The 11,787-nt window shown below is 46.4% G+C and overlaps 1 protein-coding gene across 1 annotated transcript; it reads left to right on the forward strand.

Moving 5' to 3' along the window:
• The first annotated feature begins 2,620 nt into the window (after positions 1–2,620).
• GPR135 (G protein-coupled receptor 135) lies at positions 2,621–4,469 on the forward strand. The gene has a single exon (XM_082734979.1). The coding sequence runs from the start codon at positions 2,760–2,762 to the stop codon at positions 4,248–4,250; it is 1,491 nt and encodes a 496-aa protein (XP_082591105.1). The 5' UTR covers positions 2,621–2,759; the 3' UTR covers positions 4,251–4,469.
• Positions 4,470–11,787: the final 7,318 nt, after the last annotated feature.

Here is an 11,787-nt window from a genome sequence, read left to right on the forward strand (position 1 = left end):
AATCCCTAAATCTTGGTGATAAATTGGACATTGGCTGGTTTGGTGTTGAGGAAAAGGAATTAATCTAGAAAGAAGCCTAAGTTTTCTGGATGGAAGATAGTGCCATCTTCTGAGATACAAAAGGTTGAGGACCAAGGATTTTTAGGAAAAGTGGATCACGAGTTCCATTTTAGTCATGTTGAGTTTGAGGTGTTTTTGCACCTTCAGGGGAGATACCAAGTAACAAGCAATAGGGCTTGAGGCTAGAGATGTAGTATGGAGTTAGGGATATATGGTTTTCAAAGCTCTGGGTGCGGGTGAGATGAGGGAGGAAGTTCAGAGCTGCCAGGGACTCTAGTAGAGGGCTCTAGTATTTAGAAGCAGATGATGGGGGTGAACAGGCTGGGGACACTGAGGCAAACATGGCAGGCAGAAAACTGGGAGAGCGGGAGGTCACTCTTTTCTTTCTGAACCATACCTGATTACGGCCTTCCCATGCTTCAACTCCTTCAGCGACTGGTGCCTTTACCACATCTGTCCCCAATGTAGCTCAACCTCTGTGAACATAGCCTGTGAGGCCTTCATAAGAGTGTCCCAGTCAAGTTTTATTATTCATCATTTATTTCTCTCTTCACTCCCTAACCTCACTCACCAGTACCCAAGAGTCAAGGACTTAGGCACTGACCTGCAGACTTTGCACAAGAATCCAATGTCCTTCCCTGTCTTCTCTGTTTGGAGAATCCAATGTCACCACTGATGTGAAGTCTTCATCAGCTACCCTAGGAAGAGCCAGTCACCTCTATAGAATTTCATTATATTTTTAAACAGCACTTATGATAGTATAAACCTAAAATTGTAAGCTTCCTTGGGCTGAGATCTTTATTTGTTATTTCTGAAAACCTAGCAGAGATTTGCTAAATAAACTCATCTATTATATATGTTTGTCTTAATTCAGTGGTTCTCAGTGGAGGTCATCCTGCCTTCCTCCAGGGTCGTTTTTAGTTGTCACTACTGACATGTCGTGGGTAGAGGCTAGAGATAACTGCCAAACATCCTAGCACGCACTCCTATAATGCATTAATGTACCACCTTCAATATACTGCAAATTTCCAGCAAGGTATTTTTCTTGACCGAAATAAGCATTCAAAGCACTACTATCAGTGATTCTAAGATGGGCAAGTGTGCCGGTCATTCTTTAGAGTCCTGTTTCTCAAACTGTGTGTGCCTCAGAAGCACTTGCAGGACGTCTGGCTGGACCCCACTCCCAGAATTCAGATTTGATAGATTTGGGGCAGGGCCTGAGAATCTGCATTCTACCAAGGCCCCACGTAATGCTAATGCTGTTGGTGTAGGGTCCACACTTGGCAAACCATGGTTTTAGAGAAACATAGGGGTTTATCACATGTTCCCCTATTAGCGGCTGTGCTCCGAAGCTTGAGATGCAGCTTCCCTGGGCAGGCGGGAGCTACCTGTCCCTGAATCTCCCAGCCAGCTACCTGTAGTGGCATCAGTGGTGACTCCCTGGCTGGTACCACTTTAGACTTAAAGCACACCCCCCTTCCATGGGGTGCCTGTGTGGCTCAGTGGGTTAAGTCTCTGCCTTAGGCTCATGTCATGATCTCAGGGTCCTGGGATGAGCCCCACATCCAGCCCTCTGCCCAGCAGGGAGCCTGCTTCCCATTCCACCTCTCTCCTCCTGCCTCTCTGCCTACTTGTGCTCTCTGTCAAATAAATAAATAAAATCTTTAAAACACACACACACACACACACACACACACACACACACACACACACACTCCATTCCAGAGAACTGAGGAAGGATGCCAGGATGGCAAGAAACCAATTGCTCTCTATCCCCCATCCCCATCATGTGTGAACCTGTTATGGTCCTGAGGTCTAGGCCCTTGAAAACAAGACGATATGTAGCCTCCAAAATCCATATCCTAAATCCTCAGAGCCCCTATATCAGAATTACCTTCGGGGTTTAGATTCATGGGCCCATCCTAAACCTGGGAGTCAGCCAGTGAATGTGCATTTTAAAAAGCTCATACTTTTGTGGTTCTCAGAGTGAGGTCCTCTGAGCAGCAATATCATCACTACCTACGAACTTGTTAGAAATGCAAATTCTGGGAGAGGACCCCAGACCTACCCAAACTGAAACTCCAGTGAGGCCCCGTCACTTGTGTTTTAAGAAGCCCTCTACCTGATTCTGCTGCGTGCTCAAGTATGAGAACACCTGCTTCATATTATTCTGCCCCGAAAGTTGAACTCTCCGGATTTGGACTGCTTTTCACTTCAGCGGCGGGATCCCTTTCCTATCTGCCAGTGCCAGACACGTCAACAGGAAGCACAATAAAGGCCTCCCCGTAGGACTTTTGCGTCCAACAAGAGGGCTTGAGAGTTGAACCCTTGTTGGTTTCCGCCATTTCTCTGACGGCCGGTCCCGCTTTTCCTGGAGGGCCCCGAGGGGGTCGACCCGGCCCCCTCCAAAGCCCAGACCCCCAGGCCGGATAACCTCGGGGAGAGGTGGTGCGGGCCGGGTTTTCCGAGGGGGCCGGGTGGGCGGCGTCCCGCCCCGCGCTCCTGCGTAAACACGGTTCCCTCGGCAACGCGTGGAACCCACGTCAAAGGCTCCGCCGGGTCCGGGGCGACCGCCACCCCTCCCGCCGAGCCCGACTGCCGGCACAGGCCTCTGGCCCGCGCCCCAGCCACCCCCCCTCGGGCTTGCGGCCGCCTCCCCCGGTGCGGGATGAACACAGCCGCGGCCGCCGCGGGGCCCCATGGAGGAGCAGCCGCCGCCGCCGGTCCGCCCGCCAGCGAGAATGGCCTTGTGGGGCAGCCCGCCCCCCGGAGGCCCCTCCGCGGCCGCCGCCCCTGGCGGGACTTCCTCCGCCGGGACGGCGGCGGCCGTGCTCTCCTTCGGCACCGTGGCGAGCGCGGCGGCCGCGGCGCTGGGGAACCAGAGCGACGGGAGCGGGGGCGACGGCACTGGCGCTTCGGCTGGCGGCGGCCTGGGCGGGCCCCGGGCGGCGGGGGCGGCGGGGAGGCCGCTGCTGTCGCACGGGGCCGCGGTGGCGGCCCAGGCGCTCGTGCTGCTGCTCATCTTCCTGCTGTCTAGCTTGGGCAACTGCGCCGTGATGGGGGTGATCGTGAAGCACCGGCAGCTCCGCACCGTCACCAACGCCTTCATCCTGTCCCTGTCCCTGTCGGATCTGCTCACGGCGCTGCTCTGCCTGCCCGCCGCCTTCCTGGACCTCTTTACGCCGCCGGGGGGCTCGGCCCCCGCCGCCCCCGCCGCGCCCACCGCCCCCGCCGCGGGGCCCTGGCGCGGCTTCTGCGCCGCCAGCCGCTTCTTCAGCTCGTGCTTCGGCATCGTGTCCACGCTCAGCGTGGCCCTCATCTCGCTGGACCGCTACTGCGCCATCGTGCGGCCGCCGCGGGAGAAGATCGGCCGCCGCCGCGCGCTGCAGCTGCTGGCGGGCGCCTGGCTGGCGGCGCTGGGCTTCTCCCTGCCCTGGGAGTTGCTCCGCGCGCCCCGGGAGCCCCCCGCGGCGCAGAGCTTCCACGGCTGCCTGTACCGGACGTCCCCGGACCCCGCGCAGCTGGGCGCGGCCTACAGCGTGGGGCTGGTGGTGGCCTGCTACCTGCTGCCCTTCCTGCTCATGTGCTTCTGCCACTACCACATCTGCAAGACCGTGCGCCTGTCCGACGTGCGCGTGCGGCCCCTGACCACGTACGCGCGCGTGCTGCGCTTCTTCAGCGAGGTGCGCACGGCCACCACCGTGCTGATCATGATCGTCTCCGTCATCTGCTGCTGGGGCCCCTACTGCTTCCTGGTGCTGCTGGCCGCGACCCGGCACGCCCAGGCCGCGCAGGCCCCCTCGCTCCTCAACGTGGTGGCGGTCTGGCTGACCTGGGCCAACGGGGCCATCAACCCTGTCATCTATGCCATTCGCAACCCCAACATTTCGATGCTCCTGGGACGCAGCCGGGAAGAGGGCTACCGGACTAGGAATGTGGACGCTTTCCTGCCCAGCCAGGGCCCGGGTCTGCAGGCCAGAAGCCGCAATCGCCTTCGAAACCGCTGCACCAACCGCCTGGGAGCGTGCGGCAGGATGTCCTCTTCCAGCCAGGCCAGCAGGATGGGAGGGGATTTGGCCATGTGGGCCCGAAAAAATCCAGTTGTGCTTTTTTGCAAGGAGGGGCCCCCAGGGCCCGTGACAGCAGGGGTCAAGCAACCTAAATCTGAAGCCGGGGACACCAGCCTCTAAGAAGGGTTAGAATGCACAGCTTGTGAAGGCGAAATTTCACCTGCTCCGTTTAATGATACAGGATTCCGGGGAGAATCGTGTTATTTCACAAACCCAAACATTTAAAAAAGAGACAGAGGGGGAGGCTTACCACTTTCCCCAAACGACGTACAAGACAATGTGCCCTTCTTCAAAAGTGCCAAATGTAAAATGCAAAAATTAAAACAATATCAAACCACACAACCAAGCATTGTGAACTGTTAAGTGCCAAAAAATGACAAAAATAGAATTCACAATTACTGATAAGCTCATGTTACAGGAATCACACTGTGAAACGAACAAACAAAAATCATTGAATGGAACCAGGATTTGTTCAAATAGAGTTTTAGGAAAGAATAGGAGACCTTCAGAATTACTTGAAACCCCTCCAAATCACCAGCATCCAACAAAAGTGGAGATTGTTAGAACTCACACCTTTGACGCAGGGTTTGGGTGCTCCTATTAGAAACGAAAAATCCTTATCTTTACACACTTTGGTGCACTTTCTCTCACCCCATGTCCCTATAATCTTTGTGGGAAACTATATTCATATCCCATTTTAAACCATTCAAGGATTTTTAAATTGTGTCTTATTACCAGAAAATCAACCATCTGAAGGGCCAAGAGAAGTATAAACATAGGGAAATGTGGCTGTTTGAAAACATAGTCCAAGATTATACTTTAAAAATTAATGTCCCTCAATCTACCCACCAAATTATCTGCCTTGGGAAGCTTTAAAGCTTTATCTTTACCCTCACCTGCTACTTTTCTTTCTATTCATTTTGGGGATGCTGTTTTCAGAGTACTTTCATATTAAAAAAAATAACTTTCATAGTAGAACATCTAGTCTTTTGAGGTAAATTTGATTTTTAAATGCAGCCAAAAATGTAATTTGAAGTCAAGTTGATTGAGTCAGGTGAGTAATGCCACTTTTTTTTTAATGTATACAAAAATTAGAACTCTATAAAGTAACAAGATTGGCTTTCCTATGTGGCTCACGAACCCAAGATGATTACAAAGAAGAATTCTAAAATCATTTTGAGAAGTGGCTGTATTCTTGGAATAAACATAGAGCTTTTCACGGGAATTATACTCTCCTGTATTTGGAAGTTTGGGTATATTTATGAAAAGAAATGATTTCTTGCTTTTATAGACATGATTTGTCTAAAAAATGTAGTTATTAGACAGGGAGAATAGATGTGGTATTACTAGATGGAATAGGGTGTTAATAATTTGGGCATAAAGTCAAAAACTTCCACCAAGCTGGGGATATTTTCAGAAATGTACAAAAGAAAGATGCTTTTAAAATTCAAAAGCAAAATTTAGGATTTGTGTGTGTGAAATTTCTCACCTTAAATGCCACTGTTCACAGAATCATCTACTCAGAATTTTTAAAGATATTTTTATGTTTTCTCCCTCTTTCCTTTTCTCCACCTTACCCCCTTTGTCTTCAACATTTCACAGACTTACTTGAATAAGTACTTTAAACTAGATATGGTATGATATCAGTTATCATATAAAGATTTCAATGTGAAATAGCCATTTTTTCTTTGTATTTAAAGATATTAATGAGTATTTGAACTTCTGTGTGATGGGGGGTATATGTCACTATTTTGCCAAAGATGGAAATACATGATTCATGTCAGAGCTAAAGATACTTAATTTTTTCCCATGCTCATGGCATCATTATGATCATAAGTTTTTATAAATTATCTGTATATATCTTGCTACACTCGATGTAACACAAAATTGATGAGATAATCTCTCCTCTTTAGCACTCATTATATGTATGGATGTGTATACACATACACACAGACTTAATGCAGCTGAACTAACATTTAACAAATATCTACAGTATTTGTCTGTTAAAGGCAAAACAATTGTGTGTTTTTTGGCATTCTGAGAAAATGGAAGTCATGTCTGGCATTTAGGAGGAAATGATAAGTCTTCCAGTTAGCCAAATTATCAGAGAATAGGAATTCAGCAACTGTGAATAGAGGCAGGAGGACAGTGAGGGATCTTAGGGGAAGGGGGCAAATGTGGTACAAAATGGGGTATTGCCTGAAGAGAAAAATCAAAGGAAGGTATTTAAAAATAACTATGGCATGGAATAAACTTTCCTGGTGAGTGAAGGGAAAATCAGAGACATTGGAAGTGACAAGGTGGTGACACAAAGGATCTCAAGGCAGGAAAGGAAGCCCATCCTAACTCTTGGTATGTAGTGGTAGGAAGTTTTAAGAAAGGGTTAGCGTGGGGAAGAGATCATTCTTCCAGGAGCAAAAATGAGAGGGTAAAGAGAGAACAGTGCTAATAAGTTACTATAAAAATTAAGGTATTGCTTTCTAGTTTAGTTGAAGCTATACAACTAGTTAGTGATAGAACCAGGATTTGAACCATAGTCTATCTGGCTTTGAAGACTTACATTCTCTTCTTTACCCTCTGTTGCCCCCTCAAAGGTCAGTGGGTAGTACCCCAAGTTCTATCATTATCTTCATCACCAACAGCGTCATCACCTCTACCACCATAACCATCATCACCAACATCACCGTCACCACCATCATCTACAATCTTTATTTCCTACTTTACACTGGGCAACTTCCTGGGTGCTTAAAGGTAGAAATCACAGCATCTGCTTTAAGAGGGCTCGCCGTCTAACTGAGGATCTCGTGCTTTATAAAAACTGGCCCTAATCCGGACTCTCCCGGCGGGGAAGAAAAGGTGTAGCGTTTTCAGAAATGGTTATCAAAGGAGATGGATTTAGAAGCAAAAGATATGTGAAGGCCAGCAACTGATCTGGTCCAGTTGTAGATATTTTGAGACAGAAATTAATGCCTTGAATAAAAGATGGGAGGACAAATGACTCTCAAACTTAAGACTTAGACTTTTCCTCCTGCTGACTGAGTGTACATAAGTGATTTTGTTTAAAGAGGAGAAAGAGAAGCTACGAAACATTGGGATAAATTAAATATTGCATAATGCATAAAGGACAGAATGTCATCCTTCGTGTCTCATTCTGCTGTTTGAGCGTTTCATTGGAATGACAATAATAGCAATAAGTCACACTCAGCATAGTACATACACGACTCTATCTGATCCTCAAAACAACTCTCTAGGGAGGTACTATATTATCATTCCCCCCATTTTACAGATGAGAAAACTGAGGTATAGGGGTGCTATGTGATTTGCTTAAGGTTACACAGGAAGTGTGTGCTATACATACCTATACAAATCTAGAAGATTGGTGCCAAAAGTCCTGTCTTAAGCACCGCTCCGTGCTGCGCCTCTAATTTGTAAAAGAAAATGGGAAACCTGGAAAAGGGTCAGAGAAGATAAATTATCAAAGGGATGTGGAAATATTGTAAAATGTGAAAAAAAGGATTTTTTTAAATATAGAGAACAGTGACACAGATAGGAGATCTTAAAGTATATGAAAATATTCTGAACAGTTATTTTCAGGTATAATCCTATCCCTTGATGACCCCAGTCACCTGTCTTCTCCATTTCTGCTCCAGAGTCACTGAGCACGACTGGAGAAAAGTCATAGATCAGATCAGTTAGTGCCCCAGAACTTAGAGTCCATGGCCTCTCCAGCCCCTCTCCCCTCCCCAGCAATCTGAAACTTTTTGCTCATCATCCCACTCTTTTCTGTTCACTTTAGTGAACCTTCAGACTCTCTCCTTGAACTTGTAACTGACTTTCCCCTCTTGAAAGATGACCTTTGCTCCTACTTCCCCAAGAAAAGCAGAAGCCATCAGATGTACAGATCTTCATATTTTAGCCATCAAATGCTACCAACTGAACTGGATTTACACCAGTCCTCAGCTCTGTCTTTCCATTTGTAAGGAAACTGGTGCCCTCTCCAGCCTTAGGAATCTCATGATCTTTCCATGGTAGTCTTAGTCTTTCCCCCTGAACCAAATCCCTCCCGTGAGCGCATAAGCTCTCACTTAAAAGGAAAAACTCCAAAGCCTCTTCTATTCCTCCTTTTCTCTTCTCTCCCTCAGCTCCCTGCTAAACTCCCTAAACTCCCTGCAAAAAAAAAAAAAAAAAAAAATTGCCTATACTTTTACAGCTGATCTAAACCCTAGTCTACAATTTTAATGGTGCAAGAAAGTTGTCGCTTTAATGCAGTTCAGTTTCTTCCCAATTCTCTTTCCTATAAAAGAGCAGAAAATGAAGATGATAGTATCTAGGTCCTAGGGGCTAATGTAGCACCAAGCATTGGTAAAGATCAATCTTCAGTGGTCACCTATCCCTACTGACATCCACCGATCAGTCTCCAGTCGCATCCGAAGTCTGCGCGTGATTATTCAAGGGGACCCAGTTCTCACTGTAGACCACTTTAGAGCTCCTCTTTGAACGTGAAAGATTATTATTCCATCTCAGCATCATGAGGGCTGGGCCACACCCATAATGCTGTCTCCAGCTGCTTTTTAAAAATTATTTTTATTTTTATTTATTTATTTTTTTAAGATTTCATTTATTTATTTGTCAGAGAGAGAGAGAGAGAAAGAGAGCACACAAGCAGGCAGAGTACAGGCAGAGGCAGAGGGAGAAGCAGGCTCCCTGCCAAGCAAGGAGCCTGATGTGGGACTCCACCCCAGAACACTGGGATCATGAACTGAGCCATAGGCAGCCACTTGACTAAGTCACCCGGATGCCCCTAAAGATTATTTTTTTTTTAATTTTTCGATTATTTGATGACTTTGATATAGGTCAATAAATCAAAATGATATATCAAGTATACATGGTGAGTTCCATTTGTGGAATGGCAGCGAAGATCTCTGTGGACCCACGACCCAGAAAACCAAGTATAATTGATCAAAAGTATTTAAAAAGCCACCATATGAAATTCCCAGAAATTGTCATAAAGCAGATAGCAAATGAGGAAAGGTCTACTCAAGAAAATCTACTGTAATTCATTAAGAAGAGCAAGAGTCAGTGGCATTTGAATTATACCCGCCCCACACAGCTCAGTGTGACAGAAATTCCACTTTAGGTGAGGACAGCCAAGTACACACGGCTCCCTCTTTCCCAGCTTCCAGCTGAGGACTGTGGTGTCTCCCTGGGATAAACCAGCCATGAGAATGTCTCGTTTTGTCAGCTGCATGTGGCAGAGGCTAAATTCCAGGTGAGTGTAGCCCACCGAGCCCCCATCCATAGGGCAGATGCTTGACCTCAGGGATGGCATGCTGGGAATACTGGCGGTGTGATTGTCCTTAACCCAGCTGGATGTAAGATGGAGACTCCATCTTGGGAGACATAAGCTGAGAAGACCAGAGGCTACTGCCCACACGCAGTGCCCTGCTCGTAAAGCACGGTGTCACCCCAAAAGAAGCAGGCCACTCTCCTGCCCCCAGCCTCAGAAATTTTGGCCAGGGGTATAGACAGGACTTTAAACAGAGAGTGCTGAAGCTCTCCCCAAAACAACTAACTTTATTTGAAACAGAGAGTGAAGAAGTTTATGTCTAAGGACATTCTCAAAACAATGGAGTTTGGGTGGTAAAAAATTCGGAGCAGACTAATAGCTTCATGAGAGATACAAGCTAAAACATTTGCCAGCTGGTTAACCAGAGAGAATCAGGGAAAGAAATAGCTAAGAAAAGCTTTGCATTACAGTTGAGTTTTCAAAGTCCTTTGTCTGTTTTGGATAACAGTCCTCTATCTTTTTTTTTTTTGTTTAAGTCCTTTATCTTTTGCAAATATTTTCCCCAGTCTATGACTTGTCTTCTCATTACTTGACCTTTTCAACATAAACAAAACAAAACATGAATCTGACAGTGAAGACCATACTGAAAAGACAGAGTTGTTCTTATCAATGAGTCTTACTCCTCCCTAAGGGCCATTTTGGAAATTTGTGGGAGCATTTTTCATGTCACAATGTCACTGGCACATAGTGAGTGCTATCTGGGAATGTCAGATGTCCTGCAAAGCATAACAGAATACTGTCCCATAAAGAGCTGTCCTGCATTCCAGACCATTTGGCGACTTCCCCCCAGAGGCCGAAACAGCTGATAATCTACGGATCATTACATAATTCTACACCTTCAATCCATGCTGCATAGAAACACAGCATTTTAAACATGGTTCTAAAGTGTACCGAAAAGTTTCTTGAAGTGCAACTGTTTTTGTCTGTTTTTGGAAACAGAGAATTTATTATATTTGCTCTATTTAGGTTTTGAGGAAGCAATAGCCATCGTTTGAGAAGCTACAGCTCAACTCGCCATACTTCTTGAGGTGACAGATTGTGAAGAGCACACTAGTACGGGTCTGCATTTGTTAACTCTTGCTATCACTGTGATTCAGCATTTCGGCAGAAGCATCCAGCTCCCTCGCTTGTGGGGTCTGCAAGAACGAAGTACTAGTCCCTATAACATGGATGGATGCCAGACATTTGGCCAAGAGAAAAGTCTGCCTCATATTTTCTCAAAGGGCCCAGTACATGGGCCAGCTTAAAGGAGACAACGTCCTCTTGCTCTCTCTCAAGGAACCTAACAATCAGTGACACTGAACACATTTTTAGCCCTGCTTTACCTGTGGCTGCAGGAACGAGAGACAAACTAAAGGAGAGATGGCAGAGTTCACCCCTCCCTGGGGTCGTTAAGCTTCTACCCATTTCTGGATGTCAGGGGTCCAAGCCAAGTACCTAGTTTGTTTGTTTGTTTCTTTCTTTCTTTCTTTTTTAATTTTTAAGAGCATTTATATATTTACTTGTCAGAGAGAGAGAGATCACAAGCAGGGGAACAGCAGCCAGAGGGAGAAGTAGGCTCCCTGCTGAACAAGGACCCCCATGGGGGGCTCGATACCAAGACTCTGGGATCATGACCTGAGCTGAAGAAAGATGTCTAACCGGCTGAGGCCCCCAGGAATCACACAAATATCTAATTTCTTGACAGCACAAGGACACACACTTCCATTGTGAAGCGGGGAAGGGATGGTAAACAGCACTTCAGCTGTGATTAGGAAGCCTGAAATACTCTTAATTGCCCACAAGGAGGCTCCATTATCAAGTACAAGTTTTCAAAACAGGGAAAAGTACACCCATTTCAAAAGCAGCCCATCATGGTGCATTAAACTCTCATAATCTCTACATGCATTAACATTCTTATTGATTACAGTTCGGTTCTCATTCTCGTATAAAAAAATCATGTCATCGTAATGCTATGCAAAGCTAATATCACGTGTTAAGTCCATAATTTAAATTAAGCTGAGTAAACAGCGTAAGACAGGAGGAGAAGGTGAAGATTGGTAATTATAATAAAAAGAAATTTAAGGGGTGCGTGGGTGGCTCAGTCAGTTAAGCACCTGCCTTCGGTTTAGGTCATGATCCCAGGGTCCTGGGATTGAGCCCCAGGTCAGGCTCCCTGCTCAGCAGGGAGCCTGCATCTCCCTCTGCCCCACACCCCCATTCTCTCTCTTTCTCTCTCAAATAAATAAATAAATAAATAGATCTTTAAAAAAAAATTTCCTTAAGCTTCAGTTAGTTCTTTGATCCAACAGTTGTCACATAGGTTCTAAC

This window comes from Mustela nivalis (assembly GCF_964662115.1).
Source record: "Mustela nivalis genome assembly, chromosome: 6".
NCBI lineage: Eukaryota > Metazoa > Chordata > Mammalia > Carnivora > Mustelidae > Mustela > Mustela nivalis.

What these genes read in the sequence shown, in the direction of transcription:
- GPR135 (XM_082734979.1), top strand. Translation starts at nt 2,760, where the DNA reads ATGGAGGAGCAGCCGCCGCCGCCGGTCCGCCCGCCAGCGAGAATGGCC.